This window comes from Molothrus ater, chromosome 4 (genome assembly GCF_012460135.2).
Source record: "Molothrus ater isolate BHLD 08-10-18 breed brown headed cowbird chromosome 4, BPBGC_Mater_1.1, whole genome shotgun sequence".
Classification (NCBI taxonomy): Eukaryota; Metazoa; Chordata; class Aves; order Passeriformes; family Icteridae; genus Molothrus; species Molothrus ater.
Genome location: NC_050481.2, coordinates 7,490,837 through 7,517,272, shown reverse-complemented (window position 1 = coordinate 7,517,272; position 26,436 = coordinate 7,490,837). Strand labels below are relative to the sequence as shown.

Sequence of the window (26,436 nt, the reverse complement as noted above, 5' to 3'; positions counted from 1 at the left end):
GTAATGATTTTAGGAAAACTATTTCCTCCATGGGAGCTGAAATTTTCTACAGCTGCAGGTGACATAGAGCTTTTATTTCTTCTCCTAGATAGTTTGTACTTAATACTCTATTTATACAGCGCCCCCTGCCGTCTGCTTTGGCGCACTGCAGGCACAGCGCCCCCTGCCGTCTGGACCGGCGCACTGCAGGCACAGCGCCCCCTGCCGTCTGCATGGGCGCACTGCAGGCACAGCGCCCCCTGCCGTCTGCATGGGCGCACTGCAGGCACAGCGCCCCCTGCCGTCTGCGCCGGCGCACTGCAGGCAGAGTGCCACCTAATGACGTCAGCCCGTCGACACGGCGCCCTGTCCCGGACACGCCCACTCGGGAGGCCGTCGCGATCTTGTGCGGCATTCCGTGACGGCCACGGCGCTGCCAGCCTATATGGCACAATTTTACGGCAGTCGCGCTTTACGGCACCTTTTACGACAGTCGCGCTTTACGGCCCCCTTTGCGACAGTCGCGCTTTACGGCACCTTTTACGACATTCGTGCTTTACGGCGCCTTTTACGACAGTCGAGCTTTACGGCAGTTTTACGACAGTCGCGCTTTACGGCACTACCCTTTATGGAACTTTTATGGTACTTTACAGCACATTACGGTTTTTATTTTGTTTTTAATTTATTTTAAATTTATTTTAATTTTTTAATTTTATTTTTTACTTAATGTTTATTTTAAATTTTTCTATTTTTAAAGCTTTTTATTTTATTTTAAAAATTTTATTTACTTATTATTTTTAATTTTTCTATTTTTAAAGCATTTATTTTTTATTTAAATTTTATTTTTCTTTTTTCTATTTTTAAAGCTTTAATTTTATTTTTAATTTTATTTTTTATTTTTCTATTTTTAAAGCTTTCTGTATTTTTCTAATTTTATTTTTTATTTTTAATTTTTCTATTTTTAAAGGTTTTTAGTTTTTTTTATTTAGTGCTGCCCAGACCAACTCAAGCTTGTGATTGTGGTGGTGTTTGAGGGTCTTGCATTATGGCACTACCTTTCATGGAACGATTACAGCACTTTACAGCACTTTACAGTTTTTATTTTGTTTTTCATTTATTTTAAATTAATTTTGTTTTTTTTAATTTTACTTAATTTTTATTTTTAATTTATATATTTTTAAAGCATTTTTATTTTTTTAATTTTATTTTTTATTTACTTATTACTTTTAATTTTTCTATTTTTAAAGCTTTTTTTAAATTTTATTTTTTATTTAATTTCTATTTTTACTTTTTCTATTTTTAAAGCTTTTATTTTATTTTTTTAATTTTATTTTTTATTTTTAATTTTTCTATTTTTACAGCTTTTATTTTATTTTTCTATTTTTTATTTACTTAGTTTTAATTTTTCTATTTCTAAAGCTTTTTATTTTAATTTTTTAATCTTATTTTTTATTTTAGTTTTAATTTTTCTATTTTTAAAGCATTTATTTTTTATTTTTATTTTTTATTTAATTTTTATTTTTAATTTTTTTATTTTTAGAGCTTTAAATTTATTTTTTAATTTTATTTCTTATTTTTCTATTTTTATAGCTTTTATTTTATTATTCTAATTTTATTTTTTATTTATTTTTTATTTTTAATTTTTCTATTTTTAAAGCGTTTATTTTATTTTTTAATTTTATTTTTTATTAAATTTTTATTTTTAATTTTTCTATTTTAAAAGATTTTATTTAATTTTTTAAATTTAATTTTTTATTTTTTATTTTTCTATTTTTAAAGGTTTTTAGTTTTTTTTATTTAGTGCTGCCCAGACCAACTCAAGCTGGTGATTGTGGTGGTGTTTGAGGGTCTTGCATTACGGCACTACCTTTTATGGAACGATTACAGCACTTTACAGCACTTTACAGTTTTTATTTTGTTTTTCATTTATTTTAAATTAATTTTGTTTTTTTTTAATTTTATTTAATTTTTATTTTTAATTTTTTTATTTTTAAAGCATTTTATTACATTTTATTTGGTGCTGCCCAAACCTGCTGTAGTGCATTTTTATACTTTGTAATACTTTGAAGTAATTTTGTTTTGTATCCCCATATTTTTCCCAAATGGTTTAACCCAAACTGTACCCCCCTCCCTTTACCTGTGTTATCCCTCTCCCGGGATGAGATCATCCCCAAACCCCACCCTGGCTCTCTGTCAATCACTCAGCCTCCCATCCCTCCATGCAGAAGTTTCAGTCCAAGTCGTCGAGTGATGAGCCAGAGGCCAGGGGTCAGCCCCCCAAGCCTTGCCCCATACGCTGTCCTATATGTCTGGATCCCCCAGCATCCATCCCTTAGGGTCACTTAATGGTTGGTAGGATGTTATCTACTTTTGGTTTCCACCTCCCTTTAAAGGTGACCTTGACACATCTCCCGGGGCTCTCGGCAGGAGGCCCCTGAGGTGCAGGAGCTCCTTTGGGACTCCTAATAAAACCTTGGATTAACCCCTGCTAAGAGTCGGCCCTTTATCATCTACCGCTGTCTCTGGTGTCTCTTGTGCTGCACAGGGGCCCAGCCCAGGTGCCCTCAGCACCCTCGGGGCACAGAGAGTGTCTCCCCCCAGCCCAGGTGCCCTCAGTACCCTCGGGGCACAGAGAGTGTCTCACCCCAGCCCAGGTGCCCTCAGCACCCTCAGGGCAAAGAGAGTGTCTCCCTGCCAGCCCAGGTGCCCTCAGCACCCTCGGGGCACAGAGAGTGTCTCCCCCAGCCCAGGTGCCCTCAGCACCCTCGGGGCACACACAGAGAGTGTCTCCCCCCAGCCCAGGTGCCCTCAGTACCCTCGGGGCACAGAGAGTGTCTCACCCCAGCCCAGGTGCCCTCAGCACCCTCAGGGCAAAGAGAGTGTCTCCCTGCCAGCCCAGGTGCCCTCAGCACCCTCGGGGCACAGAGAGTGTCTCCCCCAGCCCAGGTGCCCTCAGTACCCTCGGGGCACACACAGAGAGTGTCTCCCCCCAGCCCAGGTGCCCTCAGTACCCTCGGGGCACAGAGGGTGTCTCCCCGCTCTCAGCCGTGTCAGGGCTGCCCCCCCGGTGTCTGCCGACTCGGGACCAGCCGAGGGTTACTGAGAGGCTCGCACAAACCCGCTCGGCCGCTGATTGTGGTGATGAGGGTCCCCAAGACGAGGGAAGAGACGAGAATCTTGACTCCACCTTTCAGAAGGCTGAAATATTATTTTATGATCTCTATTATATTAAAAGAAAATGAGATAGTAGAACTATACTAAAAGAGCAAGGAGACATCAGAGAGCTGGAAAGGAATGAATAATAAAAACCTGGGACTGCTCACAGCCCCGACGCAGCTGGACCATGATTGGTCATCAAGTAGAAACAATGCACAGGAGACTAATCTAAGATGCCCCTGTTGCTAAACCATCTCCAGCCCACACTCCACAGCCAGCAGATTGTTACTGGTTCCATTTCTGTTCTGAGGCTTCTCAGGAGAAAAATCCCAGCGAAAGGATTTTCATCAAACACGTCAGTGCCAGGTGATGGCACAGGCAGCATCGGCCGGCCGAGGTCACTGTGTCATCCCTGCCAGCCCAGGTGTCACAGCAAGGAGGAGAGAGTTCACCCTTTGCTCACACTGCAATACAGAGCAATACAACACAACACACACATTAACACAAGATGATAACCTTTTTCTATTTTCATTACATGTGGATTTATTGTTATAGGAAACCCAAACCAACAAAAGCACACAAAAAACAACACTCATCTACCATTAACACCCCCTTCAAATGACACACGAAGTCACCATCCCTCTCATCACAACTGCTAAATTACACCCCAGCAATCATTGGTCCTTGGGAACGTGGTTCCCGGGAGCCTCAAAAAAATCCTCCTGCTTGACAAAAAAACCCCGGTCCCTGGATGGTCCGCACCCAAACTTTGGTGATGAACGTCGCCTCACAGACTGACCGGGACCGAGGAAAAAAAAAAAACAGCCGGGGGGGGGGGGGGGGGGGAACCCAGCTGGGGATTTTTTATTCTAAATTTACAAATGAGTTGAAAAACTTGAAAAGCAAAAGTCACACACACAAGGTTAAATCCAGTAATCCAGTCAGCATGCGCTGACACACGCAGAGACGAGCAGACGCAGACAGACACAGACACGTGCTCTCACACACGCTCACACGCTCTTCCCACTTACACGCTCGCTGCGGCCCTTACTCGAGACACTGAAGAACGTGCTGCGACACATCTTCTGGCTGCGCTCCTTGACGTCAAATGGTAGATTCTGGGGAAATCGGCAGCCTCAGGGACCTGTGAGACGACAGGAAGCGGTCAACGAGTGGCTATCTGACAGCTAGGACTTGTCTCCACTCTGGACCAATAAGTTTTCTACCCAAAATCCCATAAAAGACAGATGAACAGTAAAGTTTTTATAACTCTTCTACCTAACTGTGACTATGTGCCCTGGCAGGGCAGCTCCAACCATAAGTGGTACAATATAAGTACACACAACAATGTAAGTCGATGCATACAGTGCAAGTGTACATAGAGTGTAGGTACATACAGTATAAGCCAGCACAGGTACACACAATATAAAAGCCAGGACTTGAGATAACTCGCTGGAAGATGAATTCTTGAGTCCTATACCCTTGAGAAGATGGAACCTATAGAAGTACTGCAGTCACATGAGGAGGGTGTAAGACACTCCCTCTAGCAGTCCAAGAGAATGGCATGGAAAAAAGGCACTACCAAAGCTGGTAGTGAGAAGGAAGATGGATGAGAACATCTTGTCCGTTTGAGACATTCCTGTCTCAAAGAGTAAAAATGTAAAGATGCCAGAATAAGGGATATCCAGAAAGGAACGTGAGTAGAATACGGCCTATATGGCACAGAATAGTGCCGATAAAGCATCGAGACGTAACAAAGGCCTATGACATGGAAGACAACGGACACAGACACGGACAACATAACATAGACATGGGTGACATAACACAGAGACAAGTGGCAACTGCCTGGCACTGTCCCCGTAGGGACCCGAGATTCCTAGTGCAAGATGAGCCAGAGGCTGATGATGCCAAAGGAAAGGAAGCCCTATGACGAGAGCACGTGATGATGAAATGTAACTCATTAAAAGAAGTTAGTGCCAAAGCAGTTAAGAGGATGCTCGAGAGGCTCGGCGAGCCTAGAGAAGGAAGCCGACTGCCGGGTGACCGTGGCCGTAGCTCCGGACGTGAAGGCGAGCTCCTCGGGGGAAAGATCCGTGACGACATCGAGTCGAGGAAGGCGGACGACAAAAAGTACGCGAAAATGTGGAGATGGGTCGGAACTGCCCTGCCCGGCAAAGGCTCTGGCGAGGCTGAGGGGAAACCCTCTCCCTTTACTTCCAGAGAGCCTGTCCCACTACAGACCTCTCCACCAAGCTGACATCAAATTGCCCTCTGCGATAGTAAAGGTTTTTACCCTTCTCCCAACCACTGGCCCCGACACTTAGCTTTTGGAAAAGGAGCAGACAAAATCCATCCTCGGTCGGACGTGGATGATGAAACGTGCTCCGTGTGTGCCTCGGTGCTGTCCTTCCCAACCTTTGGCTACGAGCCTCCTCAGGGTACCTAAGACAAAACAGAAAACCTGACTATTGCCCTCAAAAGCAGTAATCCCCAGGGCTCCTCCGCACCCCTGCCCCAGCTCACCTCAAATCTTGATTTGACTCCAGAGGGTGCCCAGAAGATACCTGCGAAAAGAAAAGGGACACGCTTAGCATGCTGCTGTGTAACGCTCACCTAGGAGTCAGCCTGCCTAAACTCCGACTCACCTGCCCTCCTCTGTTCCTTGGCGTGCCTAGGGCAGTGACAGCACCTGCAAAGAAACAAAGCAGAAAAGCATGCTGAGACACTGTGAAAACACAACCTCCCAAATCTGACAAGGATGCCACAACAATACCTTAAGCTGCACACACCTGGAATGGGCATGCTCGGCCAGGATAGATGGCAAGCGGACCACCTAAAATAGAAAAAAAAAAGTGGAGATGCTTAGAGCTGCACCAGAAACTGAGACATCAGCAAAAACAACTGCTTCTGTACACTACTCAATGCTCACCTCGCTCACTCGGCCTTGACTGCTGCTCTCTGCTTTGACTTCCTAAAAAGTGAGACAAAGAAGACTGCTCTAACAGCCATCATTTATGCTCCCTCTACAGAGACAAACAGTGACTGACCTGCTCAGGGCAATCCCCTCACCCGAGATGGGGGGCTCTGCCCTGGATTTTATCCTTCTGCACCTGAAAGAAAGGACAAAAATCAAAGAGCTGCAGAATAACTTAAGAGCTCCAGACATCTTGTGCCCATCTACAAATCCCACCTAGAGTCCAACTACACCCCACATTACAAACATCGAGTCCCCGGGACTTCGCCTATTACACCAGGCTATGCAGCAGGGCAGAGCAGCTCCAGCACAAATGTGTGTGCAGATACCTGTGACACAGGACAGGACAAACAACGGGGACACAACAGGAACAGAAATCTCTGGGTAAGGAAAATGACAGCGAGCACCGAGAGGACGCAAAATTAGAAGACCAAGGTGAAACTGATGGCGGGCTGATGAAGTTCAGAGAACCCTGGAGGAACAAGATGCTAACTGAATGATTTATTCCAAGAACTGCAAAGATGGATGCCCGAGAATCCTACGGCCAGAAGCCTCTACCTGTCCCCACATTCTTACAAGTCCTAATCTGCCATAATGGATCCTGGCAGGGCATAGCTGTCCGTACAGCTCAGAACAAGACCTGAAAAGACATCTGACCGGAGGCTTCGAAAAAGAGTTGCTATTCTGATACCTGTCTGAGCTACCAAGTTAAAAGTTCCATGGCATCGGTGCCAGGGCAAGGAACGCTGAGAGTACAGATGCTAAGACTGGTGCCAAGGTTTCTGACAGGCCCCTCAAAGGGCTATGATAAAAGACATGAGATATCCAACAACACATAATACACAAAAGACAAGTGACACAATACACACCGGGACTGCTCTGCCCCGCTCACCTCAGCACTGGGATCAAAAGTCAGGCTTTGCTTTTATGGGGCCTAAGGGGCCGCTTCAGGGACACTCCTCACCTCCAAACCTACTCACCTCCAAAGCGGACTCAAACCCCCCGCTCCCAGTAATTCCCAAACCAGCACCCTGCTTTCATCCCCCCTGGGGGTCGTGGCCCTCTACTTCTCAGACATCCGGGGATGCCGGTCTCAGGTGCGAAGAAAGGAAACCTCGTCAGCTGGGAAGCTCCTGCTGGCACCGGGCTGGTGTCTCTTAGACAGCTGTATTAAAGAAAACCAAACATCAGTGCCCAATCTCGGCAGCCCATCGGCCAAAACCCCACAAGTCTGCTACTCACCCTTCTCCTAAGAACGCTCAGCTGCTCGGGCCGCACGCTTCGGGCACGCTCGGAGACCGAGGCCATCGCCACAGGGGGTGCCTGGGTTAAGAGGAGATGAGGTGATTTGGCATGGCTGAAACCTGAGGGGACCCTCACTCCTCCTCCCTACTTCCCCGACTCACCCCAACTCCTTGGCAGGTGCCCAAGGCCACCTGGATGGCACCTTGAAATAGAAAAGTTCTGGGCTTCATCACCAGGTCCTGTAACGCATCCACAGGGCTCACACGTGCAGGGAACCCGGTGCATCGGCCGGCTGGTGACGGGGGCTCGGCAGGCTCCGAGTGGATTGCCTAAACCCCAAAAAAAGAGAATGGAAACTTAGAGCTGCACCAGACACTGAGAGTTGAGCAATAACAACTACTTCTCTCCACTGCTCACCTTGACTGCTGGTACCCAGATTTACTTCCTAAAAAGAAAGACAAAGAACAGAGCTGTAACAGAGTCACCACAAACACTTCTGCTGCAGAGATAAACGGTGCCTCACCTGGTTGGGGGAAACCACTCACCCAGGATGGGGCCCTCTGGCACACATTTAATCCATCTGAATCTGAAAAAAAAGTTAGGACAAGTTATCCTGCAACAGTCTGGCTCTTAAGAGCTCCAGATATCCTGTGTCCATCTACAAATCCCACCTAGAGTCCAACTACACCCCACATTACAAAGTCCAGGTCCCCGGGACTTCTCCTATTGCACCAGGCTATGCGGCAGGGCAGAGCAGCTCCGGCACAAATGTGTGTGCACACACCCGTGACACAGGACAGACAGGACATGACAAACAACGGGGACACAACACGGACAGAAATCTCCTGGCGAGGAAAATGGCTGCGAGGACTGAGAGAATGCAAAAGGAGATGACCGAGGAGAGACCGATGGTGAGCTGATGAGGCTCAGAGAAACCTGGAGGAAGAAGATGCTAACTGAATGATTTATTCCAAGAACTGCAAACATGGATGCCCGAGAATCCTACGGCCAGAAGCCACTACCTGTACTCACGTTCTTTCAAGTCCAAGTCCGCCATAATGGATTCTGGCGGGGCATAGCTGTCCATACAGCTCAGAACAAGACCTGAAAAGACATCCGACCAGATGCTTCTAAAGAGACAAGAGAGTCTGATGCCTGTCTGAGCTCCTGAGGCAAAAGTTCTATGGCCTGGGTGCCAGGCCGAGGAATGCAGAGAGCACAGATGCTAACAATGATGCCAGGGTTTCTGACAGGCCCCTCAAAGGGCTCAGGGAAAAGACATGACATATGCAAACAACACATAATACACAAAAGACAAGTGACACGATACACGTCGGGACTGCTCTGCCCTGCGCACCTCAGCACTGTGATCCAAAGTCAGGCTTTGCTTTTATGGGGCCTAAGGGGCCGCTTCAGGGACACCGCCACCTCCAAAGGGGAAACAAAAACCCCGCCCAGTAATTCCCAAACCAGCACCCTGCTTTCATCCCCTCTGTGGGTTGTGGCCCTCTACTTATCTCTCGCACATCTGGGGATGCCGGTCTCAGGTGCAAAGAAAGGAAACCTCGTCGGCCAGGAAGGTCCTGCTGGCACCGGGCTGGTGTCTCTCAGACAGCTGTATTAAAGAAAACCAAACATCAGTGCCCGATCTCGGCAGCCCATCGGCCAAAACCCCACAAGTCTGCTACTCACCCTTCTCCTAAGAACGCTCAGCTGCTCGGGCCGCATGCTTCGGGCACGCTCGGAGACCGAGGCCGTCGTCACAGGGGGTGCCTGGGTTAAGAGGAGATGAGGTGATTTGGCATGGCTGAAACCTGAGGGGACCCTCGCTCCTCCTCCCTACTTCCCCGACCCACCACAACTCCTTGGCAGGTGCCCAAGGTCACCTGGATGGCACCTTGAAATAGAAAAGTTCTGGGCTTCATCACCAGGTCCTGTAACGCATCCACAGGGCTCACACGTGCAGGGAACCCGGTGCATCGGCCGGCTGGTGACGGGGGCTCGGCAGGCTCCGAGTGGATTGCCTAAACCACACAAAAGAGAATGGAGACTTAGACTTGCCCCAGGAATTGAGACCTCAGCAACAAGAAATGCTCCTGATCACCTTGCTCTCCTGAACTTGACTGCTGAGATCCAGCTTTACTTCCTAAAAATAAAGAAAAAGAACAGAGCTGTAACAGGGTCCCCCTCGACACTTCCCCTGCAGAGACAAGTGGTGACTGACCTGCTTGTGGGAACCCACTCACCCAGGATGGGGGCTCTGCCATGGGTGCAATGCATCTGCACCTGAAAGAAAGTCAGAACATATGTCAAACACCTGCAGGATAACTCAAAAGCTGCAAACACCTTAGGTCAATCTAGGAATGGCATCTAGATTCCAAGTACACCCCACATTACAAATTTCAACCCCCCAGGGCTTGTCCTATTGCGCCAGGCTATGTGGCAGGGCAGAGCAGCTCCAGCACAAATGTGTGCAGACACCCGTGACACGGGACAGACAAGACGTGACAGACGACGGGGACACGACACAGACAGAAATCTCCTGGCAAGGAAAATGGCTGCGAGGACTGAGAGAATGCAAAAGGAGATGACTGAGGTGAGACTGAGGGTGAGCTGATGAGGCTCAGAGAAACCTGGAGGAAGAAGATGCTAACCGAATGATTTATTCCAAGAACTGCAAACATGGATGCCCGAGAATCCTACGGCCAGAAGCCTCTACCTGCCCTCACGTTCTTTCGAGTCCTAGTCCGCCATAATAGATCCTGGTGGGGCAGAGCTGTCAACACAGCTCAGAACAAGACCTGAAAAGACATCCGACCAGATGCTTCTAAAGAGACAAGAGAGTCTGATGCCTGTCTGAGATCCCGAGTCAAAAGTTCTATGGCATTGGTGCCAGGCCGAGGAATGCAGAGATCAGATACTAACAATGATGCCAGGGCTCCTGACAGGCCCCTCCAAGGCCTAAGATAAAAGACATGACATATCCAAACACACATAATACACAAAAGACAAGTGACACGATACACACCAGGACTGCTCTGCCCTGCGCACCTCAGCACTGTGATGAAAAGTCAGGCTTTCCTTTTATGGGGCCTAAGGGTGTCTGCTTCATGGACACCCCCATCTCCAAAGGAGACTCAAAAACCCCTCCCTGTGGGTCCCTACCCTGCACCCCGCTTTCATCCCCTCTGTGGGTTGTACGCCTCTACTTATCTCTCAGACATCTGGGGATTCAGGTCCGTGTCAGGTGCAAAAGAAGGCAGCCTCAACATCTGGGAAGTTCCTGCTGGCACTGTTGTTCAACAACTCCCTGTTGTTTCTTAGTCAGCTACATGAAAGAAATGCAAATATCAATGCATGATCGCTGCAGCACACTGGCCAAAACCCAACAATTCTGCCACTCACCGTTCTCCTAAGCATGCCCGGCTCCTGGGGCCGCACCCTTCGGCCGCGCTCCGAGGCTGATGAAAACACAGGAACGGATGCTTAGAGTTGCACCGGAAAGTGAGACTGGAGCAATAACAACTGCTTCTGGACGCTACTCAATGCTCACCTTGCCCACCTCACCTTGACTGCTGATATCCAGCTTTACCTCCTAAAAAGAAAAAGAACAGAGCTGCAACAGAGTCACACTTTACACTCCCCCTGCAGAGACAAACGGTGACTGACCTGCTCGGGGGAACCTCCTCACCCGGGATGGGTGGATGGATTTTGCCCTGGATTTTATCCTTCTGCGTCTGAAAGAAAGTCAGGACAAAAGTCAAAGGCCTGCAGGATAACTTCACAGCTCCAAACATCTTCTGTCTATCTAGGAATATCATCTAGACTCTGCAAACACCCCACAAACTGCGAGTCCCTGGGACTTGTCCTCTTGCAGCAGGCTATGCGGCAGGGCAGAGCAGCTCCGGCACAAACATGTGCAGACACCCGTGACACAGAACGTGACAAACAGGGGGACGATAAACACAACACATCATGCTTGTGGTGAGGGTCTCGAGGGGAAAAGGCAAAAGGGACCCCAAAGACTCACTAGGTAACACGGTACGCCGGACAACACGACAGGGACCGGAACTGTTCTGCGTTGCCCGCCTGAAAGCTGCCATCAAAATCAGAGCCTCTCCCTTCAGCTGTCCTAAGAGGCCCCTTGGAGGAGATTGCTTTTCCCTCTACTATTTTTTAAATCTGTCCCAGGAACTCCCAACCCGCTACTCTCCCATTGTCCCATCTCCAGGCCGTGGCCCCGACTTATCTTTTGGATGATTGGTGATGAGGATCCACGTTGCACCTGAAATGAGTCTGCCTCGGAGGGCCCCGTGATCGCCTGTTAGCCTCTCGGTCAGCTACAATAAAGAAAAACAAAACCAATGTATGAGTACAGAGTTATGTGGGCCAAATCCCAGCAAGTCAGCTACTTGCCCTCTCCTGAGTGTGCCTGAGTCCTTCAGGCTCCAGCTTCATCCTGATTCCAAGGCTGTGGCCGTTATTATGAGTGGCACCTGGGTTAGAGAAAGGCAAAGTTAAATGGCATTCCTGTGAGTGCAGTGGGTGACCTTGTGTGCTGTAAGACGTGTGAATGCCTCTGCTCGGCTTCTAAAAGGCCTGGGGTGGGGGGCTCAAATAAACACCCTTTCTCACCCTGCTGCCTTCAAAATCACCCCCCCAACAATAACTCCTAACGGGATACCTGCTCAGCCTCCCTCTCCTAGTCACAATCCTCAACTCACCTGAAGCCTCAGTCTCAAACATCATCTTAGACACTGGGCAGATGCCTCTTGGGACACGATGAATCTGCTGAAAAAAGTATTGTAGCTGACACAACCTGCAGCCTCTGGAAGCTGCACTCCTCCTCCTAAAAAAAAAACAGAACAAAATCAGAAATTACAAATGCACTTTACCACCCCTAAACACAAAACCCAAAATTGTGAACTTAAATACTTGCTGTATTCCAGGCTGTTTTCTTCACAGTATCTTCAAAGCCTCTGTTGCTTTAGATGCCCAGAAACACCTGCTGAAAACAAGCTGAGGTAAACTGAAAGAGCCTCTTACCTGAAATGAGAGGAGAGCTCTTATCCCAGCACATCCCAGAGGGGGAATGAAGGCCCTGGGCCAAGGCTGGGGTTAATATACCCCTGATGGTGCCCGCCTCTCGTTCCCATGGCACCCAGGAAAAGGGAGGGGGCGAATCCCACCGGGTATAACAACCCTCAGAGCGACTGCAGGTGTTTGGCGTTTCTAATTTGATTTCAAGGGGAGTAGAGGGCTTGTTATAGAAGAAAACTCTCCAGAAAAATATCAGTGCTTTTTTTTTTGCAACATCTATTTGGAGCAAAAGGGTACAAAACTGGTAAGAAATAAAAGTTTCTCTTTAGACAGCATAACTAGATAAATTAGGTGATTTGCTGTTAACTTTCCTAATCATTCCTTAGTGGCTACTAAGTAGTATTTCACGTGTGACTAAGCTGGGTGGAGAAAATTGTCTAAGTCTCCTTGGGACCTCTAATTAGGCCTAACTACTTTATAAGTAAAAATAAGAAAAATAAAAGCTTCCCAGGCAGTGTAAGGGTTAAGTGCGTGCCCGGCTTACCCTGCTCTGAGATACTTGGTCCTATGGCACAGAAAGAAGAGCCCTGAAATGTAGTTTTAAACCCTTAAAATGCTGAAAAAAGCAGAGCTTCCTTCCAGTGAACCCCTTAAACAGAGGAAATGGGGCAGCTACCTCTACTGAAACTAATACAATGGCAAATAAATAGCTTCTGCCCTTTAATTTATTCTCCTTAAGTACTGGGAAAAGAGGGGTTTTCCTCTCCAGTGGAATCCAGAGGTTTTCCTCTCTCTTTAAATCTCTCCAGTGATGAAAAAAGAGGGATTTTTCCCTCAGTTCAAACTCTTAAGATGGAGGGTATAGCTGGGCTTCTCCCTCAATTTAGGCCTCAGGACAACAAAAAGGGGCTGGCTACCCTTAATTCAAACCCATAAGAAACATTATCAAGGTTTTCCCCTTCTACTTAAACAGGAAAATAATCAAAAATGAGGACTCCCTGTCAATTAATACCCCGAACAGCACAGAAAAGGCAGGGATTCTTTCAACTGAGACCACTAAAATTGCAGGGGAAGCAGAGTCCCTCCCAGTTTGAACACAAAAAATAAAGGAAAAGGAAGCTTTTTCCCTTTTTTCTAAACCCTTTTTCTCCTAATAACCCCTCTCCTTTCTGGGAGTGCTGTGGAGGGCCTGGGGGCTCTGGGAGGGACTGGCACAGTAAAAGGGGAAAGTTGAAAGCCCTCTCCTGGAACCCCACATGCTGCCTGGCCTGCTCAGATGCTGCCCCTTGGCAAAAGGGCTCTTCCCTTGGCATGGGGTGCCTTGGGTGGCTGGGGCGCCCGGGTAAAACAGTCATTAAAACACCCTAAAAATTATTGAAAAAGCCCTAAAGGTATCCTAAACATTTCCAGAGAATTCCTAAAAAACTCCTGAAAAAAAAACCCTAAAATATCCCTAAAAATCCCTGAAAAATCACCTGAAAGACCCTAAAAAACAGTTTAACCCCTACCTGTAACACTGTGGCCTCCAAACACCATCTCTACCTATTAATCTGGGTAACTGCAAGACCCTCAAACACCACCCCAATCACCAGCTTGAGTTGGTCTGGGCAGCACCAAATAAAATAAAAAAAAAAGCTTTAAAAATAGAAAAATTAAAAATAAAAATTAAATAAAAAATAAAATAAAAAATAAAATAAATGCTTTAAAACTGGGAAAATAAAAAAAAATAGAAAATTTAAAAAATAAAAAGCTTTAAAAACAGAAAAATTAAAACTAAAAATTAAAAAAAAATTTTAAAAAATAAAAGAAATGCTTTAAAAATAGAAAAATTAAAACTAAAAATAAATAAAAAAGAAAATTAAAAAATAAAATAAATGTTTAAAAATAAAAAAATTAAAACTAAAAATTAAATAAAAAATAAAAAGAGCTTTAAAAATAGAAAGATCAAAAATAAAAAGTAAATAAAAAATAAAAAATAAAAAATGTTTAAAAATAAAAAAATCAAAACTAAAAATTAAATAAAAAGGAAAATTTAAAAAATAAAATAAAAGCTTTAAAAATAGAAAAAGCAAAAAATAAAAATTAAATAAAAAAGAAAATTAAAAAGATAAAATAAATAGTTTAAAAATAAAAAATTAAATTAAAAAATAAAATAAAAGCTTTGAAAATAGAAAAAATTTTAAAAATTAAATAAAAAATAAAAAAATCTTTAAAAACAGAAAGATCAAAAATAAAAATTAAATAAAAAATAATAAAAAAATGCTTTAAAAATAAAAAAATTAAAACTAAAAATTAAATAAAAAAGAAAATTAAAAAAATAAAATAAATAGTTTAAAAATAAAAAATTAAAACTAAAAATGAAATAAGAAAATAAATTTGAAAAATATAATAAATGTTTAAAAATAAAAAAATTAAAACTAAAAATTAAATAAAAAATAAAAAGAGCTTTAAAAATAGAAAGATCAAAAATAAAAATTAAATAAAAAATAAAAAATAAAAAAATGTTTTAAAAATAAAAAAACCAAAACTAAAAATTAAATAAAAAGGAAAATTAAAAAAATAAAATAAAAGCTTTAAAAATAGAAAAAGCAAAAAATAAAAGTTGAATAAAAAATAAAATTAAAAAGGTAAAATAAATAGTTTAAAAATAAAAAATTAAAACTAAAAATGAAATATAAAATAAAATTAAAAAATAAAAAAAAGGTTTAAAAATAGAAAAATTTTAAAAAATTAAATAAAAAATAAAAAAAATCTTTAAAAACAGAAAGATCAAAAATAAAAATTAAATAAAAAATAATAAAAAATGCTTTAAAAATAAAAAAATCAAAACTAAAAATTAAATAAATAAGAAAATTTAAAAAATAAAATAAATAGTTTAAAAATAAAAAATTAAAACTAAAAATGAAATAAAAAATAAAATTAAAAAATATAATAAATGTTTAAAAATAAAAAAATTAAAACTAAAAATTAAAAAAAAAATTAAAAAGCTTTAAAAATAGAAAGATCAAAAATAAAAATAAATTAAAAAAATGTTTAAAAATAAAAAAATCAAAACAAAAATTAAATAAAAAATAAAATTAAAAAAATAAAATAAATGCTTTAAAAATAGAAAAAGCAAAACATAAAAATGAAAGAAAATATAATATTAAAAAGATAAAATAAATAGTTTAAAAATAAAAAATTAAAACTAAAAATGAAATAAAAAATTAAATAAAAAATTAAAAAAAGCTTTAAAAATAGAAAGATCAAAAATTAAAATTAAATAAAAAATTTAAAAAAGCTTTAAAAATAAAAAAATGAAAACTAAAAATTAAATAAATAATAAATTTTTTAAAAAAGCTTTAAAAATAGAAAAAAGCAAAAAATAAAAATGAAATAAAAAATAAAATTAAAAGATAAAATAAAAAGCTTTAAAAATAGAAAAATAAAAAATAAAAACTAAATAAAAAATAAAAAATAAAATAAATGCTTTAAAAATAAAAAAATCAAATCTAAAAATAAATAAAAACTAAAAAAATAAAATAAATGCTTTAAAAAAAGATAAAGCAAAAATAAATATGAAATAAAAAATAAAATTAAAAAAAAATAAATAGTTTATAAATAAAAAATGAAAACTAAAAACTAAAAAATAAAATTAAAAAAAATAAATGCTTTAAAAAAATAAAACAAAAATTAAAATTAAAAAATTAAAAAATAAAATAAAAAGATTTAAAAATAGATAAATCAAAAATAAAAATTAAATCAAAAATAATAAGAAAAAAAGCTTTAAAAAAACCCCTCAAAACTAAAAATTAAGAAAAAAATAAAAATAGAAAAATTTTTAAATGCTTTAAAAATATAAAAATTTAAACTAAACATTAAATAAAAAGGAAAATTAAAAAATAAAATAAATGCTTTAAAATAGAAAAGTTAAAACAAAAAAAAAATTAAAAAAAGCTTTAAAAACAGGAAAATTTAAAAAAATTAAATAAAAATTAAATTAAAAAAAAATTAATTAAAAGTAATTAAAAAACCAAATAAAATCCGTAAAGTACTGTAAAGTACCGTAAAAGTTCCATAAAAGGTAGTGTCGTAAAGCGCGACTGTCGAAAAAACGCACCTTTTACGACAGTCGTGCTTTACGGCACCTTTCACGACACTTTTGCGACAGTCGCACTTTACGGCACCTTTTACGACAGTCGCGCTTTACGACACCTTTTGCGACAGTCGCGCTTTACGGCACCTTTTACGACACTTTTGCGACAGTCGCGCTTTACGGCACCTTTTGCGACAGTCGCGTTTTACGGCACCTTTTACGACAGTCGCGCTTTACGGCAGTTTTGCGACAGTCGCGCTTTACGGCACCTTTTACGACAGTCGCGCTTTACGGCACCTTTTGCGACACTTTTGCGACAGTCGCGCTTTACGGCACCTTTTACGACAGTCGCGCTTTACGGCAGTTTTGCGACAGTCGCGCTTTACGGCACCTTTTACGACAGTCGCGCTTTACGGCACCTTTTACGACACTTTTGCGACAGTCGCACTTTACGGCACCTTTTACGACAGTCGCGCTTTACGGCAGTTTTGCGACAGTCGCGCTTTACGGCACCTTTTACGACAGTCGCGCTTTACGGCAGTTTTGCGACAGTCGCGCTTTACGGCACCTTTTACGACAGTCGCGCTTTACGGCACGTTTTGCGACAGTCGCGCTTTACGGCACCTTTTGCGACAGTCGCGCTTTACGGCACCTTTTACGACAGTCGCGCTTTACGGCACCTTTTACGACAGTCGCGCTTTACGGCACCTTTTGCGACAGTCGCGCTTTACGGCACCTTTTACGACAGTCGCGCTTTACGGCACCTTTTACGACAGTCGCGCTTTACGGCACCTTTTACGACAGTCGCGCTTTACGGCACCTTTTACGACACTTTTGCGACAGTCGCGCTTTACGGCACCTTCCACGACAGTCGCGCTTTACGGCAGTTTTGCGACAGTCGCGCTTTACGGCACCTTTTACGACAGTCGCGCTTTACGGCACTTTTCACGACAGTCGCGCTTTACGGCAGTTTTGCGACAGTCGCGCCTTACGGCACCTTTTACGACAGTCGCGATTTACGGCACCTTTTACGACAGTCGCGCTTTACGGCAGTTTTGCGACAGTCGCGCTTTACGGCACCTTTTACGATAGTCGCGCTTTACGGCACCTTTTACGACACTTTTGCGACAGTCGCACTTTACGGCACCTTTTACGACAGTCGCGCTTTACGGCACCTTTTGCGACAGTCGCGCTTTACGGCACCTTTTGCGACAGTCGCGCTTTACGGCACCTTTTACGACAGTCGCGCTTTACGGCACCTTTTGCGACACTTTTGCGACAGTCGCGATTTACGGCAGTTTTGCGACAGTCGCGCTTTACGGCACCTTTTACGACAGTCGCGCTTTACGGCACCTTTTGCGACAGTCGCGCTTTACGGCACCTTTTACGACAGTCGCGCTTTACGGCAGTTTTGCGACAGTCGCGCTTTACGGCACCTTTTGCGACAGTCGCGCTTTACGGCAGTTTTACGACGTTTTATGGAAATTTTACGGCACTTTACAGCACTTTAGAGTTTTTATTTTGTTTTTCATGTATTTTTAATTAATTTTATTTTATTAATTTTGGGTTTTTTTAAATTTTTCTATTTTTAAAGCTTTTTATTTTATTTTTTAAATTTTTTTGTTTTTTTATTTTTCTATTTTTAAAGCTTTTTATTTTATTTTTAAAATTTTTTAAAATATAATTTTTAAATTTAATTTTTCTTTTTTTAAAGCATTTATTTTTTTAATTTTGTTTTTTATTTAGTTTTTATTTTTCTTTTTTTAAGCCTTTGTATTTTTTATTTTTTATTTCTTTTTATTTTTAAACCTTTTTATTTTTTAAATTTTTTTAATTTTTTTTATTTTTAAAACATTTATTTTATTTTTTAAATATTTATATTTAATTTTTAATTTTTCTATTATTAAAGGGGTTTTTTTAAATTTTATTTTAAATTTTTTTAAATTTTTCTCTTTTTAAACTATTGTTTTAATTTTTTTTATTTTTATTTTTCATTTTTCTATTTTTAAAGATTTTTATTTTGTTAATTTTTATTTAATTTTTATAATTCATTTTTTTATTTTAAAGGATTTATTATATTTTTTAATTTTGTTTTTTATTGAATGTTTATTTTTCTATTTTTAAAGCATTTATTTGATTTTTAATTTTTTTTATTTAAGTTTTAATTTTTCTATTTTTAAAGCTTTTTTAAAATTTTTTAAATTTGTTTTTATTTTTAATTTTTCTATTTTAAAATAATTTTATTTTATTAATTTTTTATTTAATTTTTATATTTAATTCTTTTATTTTTAAAGCATTTATTATATTTTTTAATTTTGTTTTTTATTGAATGTTTATTTTTCTATTTTTAAAACATTTATTTGATTTTTAATTTTTTTATTTAAGTTTTAATTTTTCTATTTTTAAAGCCTTTTTAAAATTTTTTTTAAATTTGTTTTTATTTTTAATTTTTCTATTTTAAAAGCATTTTATTTTATTAATTTTTTATTTAATTTTTATATTTAATTCTTTTATTTTTAAAACATTTATTATATTTTTTAATTTTGTTTTTTATTGAATGTTTATTTTTAATTTTTCTATTTTAAAAGCATTTATTTGATTTTTAAAATTTTTTTATTTAATTTTCAATTTTTCTATTTTTTAACCTTTTTTAAAGTTTTTTAATTTGTTTTTGTTTTTAATTTTTCTATTTTTAAAGCTTTTAATTTTTTTAATTTTATTTTTAATTTTTTATTTTTAAGTTTTCTATTTTTAAAGCATTTATTTTTTTAATTTCGTTTTTTATTTATTTTTCTATTTTTAATTTTTGTATTTTTAAAGCATTTATTTTTTAATTTTGGGGTTTTTTTAATTTTTATATTTATTTTTTCTATTTTTAAAGCATTTATTTTTTAATTTTGTTTTTTATTTAATTTTTATTTTTAAAATTTTCTATTTTCAAAGGTTTTGATTTTTTAAATTTTATTTTTTATTTATTTTTATTCTTAATTTTTTTATTTTTAAAGCATTTATTTTTTTAATTTTATTTTTTATTTAATTTTTATTTTTAATTTTTCTATTTTCAAAGCTTCTTTATTGTTAAATTTTATTTTTAATTTACTTTTTATTTTTAATTTTATATTTTGAAACCTTTTTTATTTTTTAATTTTATTTTTTATTTCTATTTTTAATTTTTCTATTTTTAAACCCTTTAATTTTATTAATTTTTAATTTAATTTTTATATTTATTTGTTCTATTTTTAAAGCATTTATTATATTTTTTAAATTTTGTTTGTATTAAATTTTTATTTTTAATTTTTATATTTTTAAAGCATTTATTTTATTTATTTAATTTTATTTTATATTTAATTGTTATTTTTAATTTTTCTATTTTTAAAGCACTTTTTAAATTTTATTTTTATTTAATTTTTATTTTTAATTTTTCTCTTTTTAAAGCATTTTATTTTTTAATTTTATTTTTATTTTTTATTTCTAATTTTTCTATTTTTAAAGCATTTATTTTTTTAATTTTGTTTTTAATTTAATTTTTATTTTTAATTTTTCTATTTTTAAAGCTTTTTATTTTATTTTATTTGGTGCTGCCCAAACCTGCTGTAGTGCATTTTTATACTTTGTAATACTTTGAAGTAATTTTGTTTTGTATCCTCATATTTTTCCCAAATGGTTTATCCCAAACTGTACCCCCCTCCCTTTACCTCTGTTATCCCTCTCCCGGGATGAGATCATCCCCAAATGCCCACCCTGGCTCTCTGTCAATCACTCAGCCTCCCATTCCCTCCATCCAGAAGTTTCGGTCCAAGTCCTCGAGTGATTAGCCACAGGCTAGGGGTCAGCCCCCCAAGCCTTGCCCCATACGCTGTCCTGTATGTCTGGATCCCCCAGCATCCATCCCTTAGGGTCACTTAATGGTTGGTAGGATGTTATCTACTGTCGGTTTCCACCTCCCTTCAAATGTAACCTTGGCACAGCTCCCGGGACTCTCGGCAGGAGCCCCCTGAGGTGCAGGAGCTCCTATGGGACTCCTAATAAAACCTTGCATTAACCCCTGCTAAGAGTCGGCCCTTTATCATCTACCGCTGTCTCTGGTGTCTCTTGTGCTGCACAGGGGCCCAGCCCAGGTGCCCTCAGCACCCTCGGGGCACAGAGAGTCTCTCCCCCCAGCCCAGGTGCCCTCAGCACCCTCGGGGCACACACAGAGAGTGTCTCCCCCCAGCCCAGGTGCCCTCAGCACCCTCGGGGCACAGAGGGTGTCTCCCCGCTCTCGGCCATGTCGGGGCTGCCCCCCCGGTGTCTGCCGACTCGGGACCGGCCGAGGGTTACTGAGAGGCTCGCACAAACCCGCTCGACTGCTGATTGTGGTGGTGTTTGAGGGTCCCCAGGACGAGGGAAGAGACGAGAATCTTGACTCCACCTTTCAGAAGGCTGAAATATTATTTTATCATCTCTTATATTAAAAGAAAATGAGATAGTAGAACTATACTAAAAGAGCAAGGAGACATCAGAAAGCTGGAAAGGAATGAATAATAAAAACCTGGGACTGCTCACAGCCCCGACGCAGCTGGACCATGATTGGTCATCAAGTAGAAACAATGCACAGGAGACCAATCCAAGATGCCCCTGTTGCTAAACCATCTCCAGCCCACACTCCACAGCCAGCAGATTGTTACTGGTTCCATTTCTGTTCTGAGGCTTCTCAGGAGAAAAATCCCAGCAAAAGGATTTTCATCAAACACGTCAGTGCCAGGTGATGGCACAGGCAGCATCGGCCGGCCGAGGTCACTGTGTCATCCCTGCCAGCCCAGGTGTCACAGCAAGGAGGAGAGAGTTCACCCTGTACTCACCCTGTGCTCACCCAGCCCTGCCAAGGGACCGGCTGCCAAAACAGAGCCGTGCCATGCATGCCAGTGTCTGCATGGCAGAGAGAGGACATGAAAAGCCACTGAGGAAGCTGCCACCTCCTCCCTGAGCTCTGCCCTGCAGGCCGGGCCATGGGCAGCCACTTTGGGAAGGCTGCATTTGCTGCCCATCAGCTGCTCTGTGTCTGACAGGAATTGAAATAGCCCAGGTTTGGGTTGGTGCTGAGCAGAGGGCAGGGAGGAGAAAGGGAGAAGGCTGTGCTGCAGGCCAGGTGGATCCAGGCAGAGCCAATTTGGGCAGCAGCCTTGTCTAACAGCATTTCACTTTCCACTTCTACTACATTACATTTCATTTTGCACTTCTGCTAGAACTGCATGTCAACAGCTTTCAAATATCCTCCTCAGTCCCAGCAGCCTGCTTGAAAGTGCTGTGTCTTTATCAGACCATTGATGGTCCTTCTGAAATGTGAGTCTCACTGGCTGCATCCAAACCTTGTGCTTGAACAGCATTCCTAAAAATTAAAGCAGATTGGGCCTTTGGGGAAGGAGGGGCTGCAAAGCATCTCCTAAAGCATTTTCTACTCCAATTTCATTGTGAGGAAATACACCTGAAGGATGATGCAGGGATTAGGATTGAGACAAAGATGAGTTTGGTAGGTCAATTTTACTTTGAGAGCTTGAGAAGCACAGGAAGACCAAGTGATGATCCCAGAGGGTTGAACACAGAGGTTTCACCCTCCCAGATATACAAGGGCCTTACCTTAAAACCACTGCTCACAGCACACAGCTGTCTCAACACTGCATTCATGTTTTCTCCTCTTTGTGCATGTGTAGAATTGAAATCCCTCTTGGGGAAGAAGCTTATTCCAAGTAAATTCCGAAACTATCAGCTGAAAAAAACCCTGAAATGTTCTTTCCTCTCCTTGTATATTTTTAAAGGAGCATCCCACTTCCACAGATGACTTTTTTTTTTTTTTTAATGAGTTATGGTGCTGGCAAGATCTGGAAAGAGTGCAAGTCCCTCATTCCAGTTTGGATGTCTTGTTTTAAGAAATGTGTTCTTTCAGTTCTTGGAGAGCATAGTTCTGGATTCATCCTCACATCCTCCAGTCTTGGTGGCTCTGTTGTTTTTTTATTTCCCTTTCTCTGCCCTTTTCCCTGCACTCACTCCCCTGATGGCTGCAGGGGATGCGATTCAGGCACTCACCACTGCTCTGCAGCTGCTTTACAGAGCTAAAACTGACTGGGTCTCTCACCCTCCTCTCATAGCAGTGGTGCAGAGTGAGGCACATGGCAGGGCAGGGCTTTTAGCTGTTGTTTTATCTTCTGGTTTGATGTTTAACACATGAGGCAGAACCCCAAGCCCCTGCTCACCATGTCAGGCTAGGCTGCAGGGGAGCACATTGACAGCAACACAGTGGCTGCACCACAACCACCATCAATCAATCCGATAGAAAAAGGGTTTAAGGCTTCTAACAGTGCCACGGTGACTGAGCTGAGCCCAACCTGGGTCTAGCTTAATCCCTGATCTGTGTAAAGCCCTCTTCTGTGCTTTCCTGAGGCTGGGACAGCTGGAGAGGTTGCTCTCCATGAGCACAGGATGGCAGCTGTGGGCTGAAACTCGCTGAGCTGCCTCCCCAGTACGGGATGGGCTTGTGAGGGATTTAAAAGAAAAAACATTACCATGTCTTTGTCAGTCTGGCATGCTCACTTAAGCTGGCTGTTGGTGATTTGTAGTATTTTTTAAAAGAAAAACCAAATGCTTTCCCTTTATAAGCAAATATGCTATGAAGAGGGCTTCAAAGGAAAGATGATTAGTTACTATCTAACTGTTGCTAAAGTCATTGCTTGATGGTCCATATACTGCATCTTTTAATGTTACTGATACAGACCATTCCCAAGCTGTTTGATAATTATTTATCAGCCATCTGCATCAGCATCATCTGCATGACCAGTGATGGCCAAAAAGCAGGAAGGAGAGAAAGGGCTTAAGCTGTAGGCAGGAAAGGGAAGGCAGAAACCAAGCAGCAAACAATTGGCACCTGGGCTCCATTGAAGACTAAAAGTGGGAAAAAATGGCTTACTTGAAAAATCTGCCTATTGTGTGTGCAGTCTCCAAGGGGAAACAAACAAACCCATTCAAAGGAAGGGAAAAAAAGGCAAAGAATTAAAAAATCCTTGTGCTGTTATGCACAATTGGGGGGTTTAACTCTTCCCAATCTCTTCCCAGTCTCAGGCAGAAATATTTCTATAACCAAACCATCTCCCTTCTTAAAGCATTTAGCTGGATTGAGTAATTTCTTAAGTTCTCCATCATCAGGACCCGTTTGGGTTTGGCAGCTCAAACACCTTGGCAAGGCCAGGACAACTTCAGTGGTTCTCCCTGTCCTGAAAGAGAGGAGAAAAGGGAAGTTAAGCTCACTGCAGAATCAAAGCCTCCTGCATTTCATCTTTTGGCTTAGATTGCTCACCATGGAGTATGAGCCATAAAAAAAGGGGAGGTGGCACCAAATTGAATTAAAAAGTGCCCTTTCCCAGTGCTTTTATTCCAGACATTCAAAGGAAGCTCATTTTTCTTCTAGCATTCTTTCCCTCATTTTAGCAGAACCATTCTCATCCCAGACCCCACTCAGCAGTTGTTCAATCTTTTGGCACTGGATCTGGACAAAGGAAGGGACACATCTGGGTCACAGGAAAGCACAGAGGGAAACCCTCCAAAACTGGCCAGAGAAAAAAGGAAATGCAGGAAGACTTACCTGCAGCTGGATGCTCTTTGCACTGGGCTTCCTTTAAAGGAATGGATTTGCTGCTAAACACATCTCAGGCTCAGATGTGACCAGGGAGAAGGTGGGATGGAGATGAGGAGTCAGACATGGAATAACCAGGCAGATGCAGGGCCCAGGAACATGAAGGATGGAGAAGAGAAGGAACAGGGATTGTTCTCCTTGTTTAGATCCATCAGTGCTGGGAGCTTGGGAAGCACATGAGGGTACCAGAGGGATGCTGGGCAGGAGCAGGAGAACTCCAGGATAAGGGCAAGCTGCTCCCACTCCAGGGCTGGGCCAGGGAAGGAGGGGAATTGTTTCCCTCCCCTTTCCAGTGGGATGCAGGTGCCACCCCATGCAGAGGCAGGAAAAGTGCCTTGCAATCAAGTACAAAACCTGCCTGGCAAGCCCAGGATGCCAGCAGCCTTTTCTCCTGGATTTCCTGCTTACAGGCATTTTAAGCTTGCTTTGTCTCAAAATGCCCTTTTTTGCCAAGGGCATTCCCATTTCTTCTGGATCCTGAACAGAGGTTTGGAAAGCTGACTTTGATGAGGGAACTGTTTCCTATTTTGATCTGTGTTAACTTGGAGTTTCCCTTGGCACCAAAATCAGGGGGTGAACCCAACCCTTGAAAGGCCATAAGATCCTAACTATCCAATCCCCAATCCCCTCAGCATTGGCTTGTGGAACCTTCTCAGGGTTAATGTAGCAAATTAAGGGTTTGGCAAGTTCAGGATCGAAACAACCAAAAAGATTCATGAAAAAGAAACGGAACTGAGGCTGGCTAAAAGCTGACGACTCATTACAACAATTCAGTGAAAAGGAAGCAGGAGTGATCCTGTGAAAAACACCAATCACTTGTTTTTAAAATTTTAAAAGTTTACCAGTAATTACACGCTTATAAAAATAGTAATACAATCCGAGTAATAATAATTTGGACAAATTAAATTAGGACAATATGAGACAATAGAGACAAAGAGTTAGAGACAGTCCGGGTACCTTTTTCTGGGCAGCATAAGCCCGAAAAAGGACCCCTGTTAACAAAGGATTAACCCTTAAAAACAACAGCCTGTTGCATATTCATACATCTCATACATGAGGAATAAATTCCATTCAGACACAGGATTCTGTCTGGTCATCATCAACTTCTTCCTCTGAATCCTAACAGCGCCTTCGAGGCAGGAAGAAGTTCGTTTCTTCTAATAAGAGAGCAATAAATTCTTTTTCTCTGAAAGATTTAGGTGTCCTGTAGCTGCTCACTGTGAGTCCTTTCTTTAAAAAAAGTCTCCTACATAACATAGTTTCTATTTTAACATTTTGTTATAACCTAAAACTCTATTTAGCACGCTATTGAAGAGAATTAATACAGCATTACTTTTTAACACAACACATATCATATGCATTTTACTATTTGCGAAAAGCCACTCACAAAATACGCATTTTTCACATTTTCAATACTCACCAAGCCATCTGGCCAGAGTTCTGTGCCCACCGAGGACACAGAAACCAGCAGGGACCTTCCTCCCATTCTCCAGCACAGGCTTCTTCCCTCCACACGCAGGGAGCTGCAGCCACTCATGGAACACCGACTTAGACACAACAGGAGAGGCACAAGGATAATCTGGAACTCGTTGCGACCTCAATGCCGCCCAGACCCAGGAGAAAGCACTCTTACCATCAGACGGAGCGGGGTATTTCCTGTACCGCTCTCTCTTCCCCCTACCCAAGGCGCATGAGCACACTGCCGCCATCATTGGAAGGGCAAGTGAGTGCCGCCCTCAGCAGCCATCTTGGGTGTGGCGTAAAAGTGACCCTTTTTTGTCTCCCCTTTGCAATTTTCACCCTCAGCAGAGGCAGGAAAACTGCCTTGCAATCAAGTACAAAACCTGCCTGGCAAGCCCAGGATGCCAGCAGCCGTTTCTCCTGGATTTCCTCTCCGCAATCTTTGGTACTGGCAGAAGCCACTCCCAGCCGAGCCGCCATCTTTGTTGTGGTACCCTTAAGCATCCCTCGCTCCTCACACAGGCGTTTCTCTTGCTGGCTGCCTCAACCCGGTCCCGACGCCGATCCCGTGCTCTCAGCGCCATTTTCTGCTGCTTTTCCCGGCGGGAGAAAACGGTTGGCGGGGTCAGCGGCACCAGAACCCCGCGAATCGCAGCAGGGAGCGGCGGAGATGCCTCTGCCGGAGTCCTGCCGCGGCCGCCATCTTGAGTGCGGCTGGAGCCCGACCCGGCTCACGCAGGATCCTGGTACGCGGGCGCTTCGCCATCTTGAAACGGGAGCTCTGTCCCCTCCGCGCCTCCGCCGCCCGCCGAAACCGGCCCCGCCGCTGTCGTTCTTCCCAGC

The 26,436-nt window shown here is 41.5% G+C and overlaps 1 protein-coding gene and 3 long non-coding RNA genes across 4 annotated transcripts in view; all 4 read right to left on the bottom strand.

The window, feature by feature from the left end:
- LOC118700245 (uncharacterized) overlaps positions 1-26,436 on the bottom strand; it is a 171,780-nt gene that overhangs the window by 6,083 nt on the left and 139,261 nt on the right. The window contains exons 9-12 of the mRNA XM_054514737.1: positions 5,781-5,824; positions 5,659-5,699; positions 5,377-5,577; positions 4,187-4,279 (exon numbers count right to left, since the gene is read on the bottom strand). Of these exons, the coding sequence (XP_054370712.1) occupies positions 4,240-4,279; positions 5,377-5,577; positions 5,659-5,699; positions 5,781-5,824 (326 nt within the window). The 3' untranslated portion in view covers positions 4,187-4,239. The remainder of the gene's footprint in view (positions 1-4,186; positions 4,280-5,376; positions 5,578-5,658; positions 5,700-5,780; positions 5,825-26,436) is intronic.
- On the bottom strand, positions 10,511-11,092 carry LOC118700250 (uncharacterized). The gene is made up of 4 exons (XR_004982245.2): positions 11,024-11,092; positions 10,908-10,949; positions 10,760-10,815; positions 10,511-10,682 (listed from the first exon to the last, which is right to left on the bottom strand). It is a non-coding gene; the product is annotated as an uncharacterized LOC118700250 (long non-coding RNA).
- Positions 11,771-12,384, bottom strand: LOC129046686 (uncharacterized). Its single transcript, XR_008508371.1, has 3 exons — positions 12,290-12,384; positions 12,079-12,203; positions 11,771-11,850 (listed from the first exon to the last, which is right to left on the bottom strand). It is a non-coding gene; the product is annotated as an uncharacterized LOC129046686 (long non-coding RNA).
- LOC118700248 (uncharacterized) lies at positions 21,971-26,431 on the bottom strand. Its single transcript, XR_008508367.1, has 2 exons — positions 24,082-26,431; positions 21,971-23,713 (listed from the first exon to the last, which is right to left on the bottom strand). It is a non-coding gene; the product is annotated as an uncharacterized LOC118700248 (long non-coding RNA).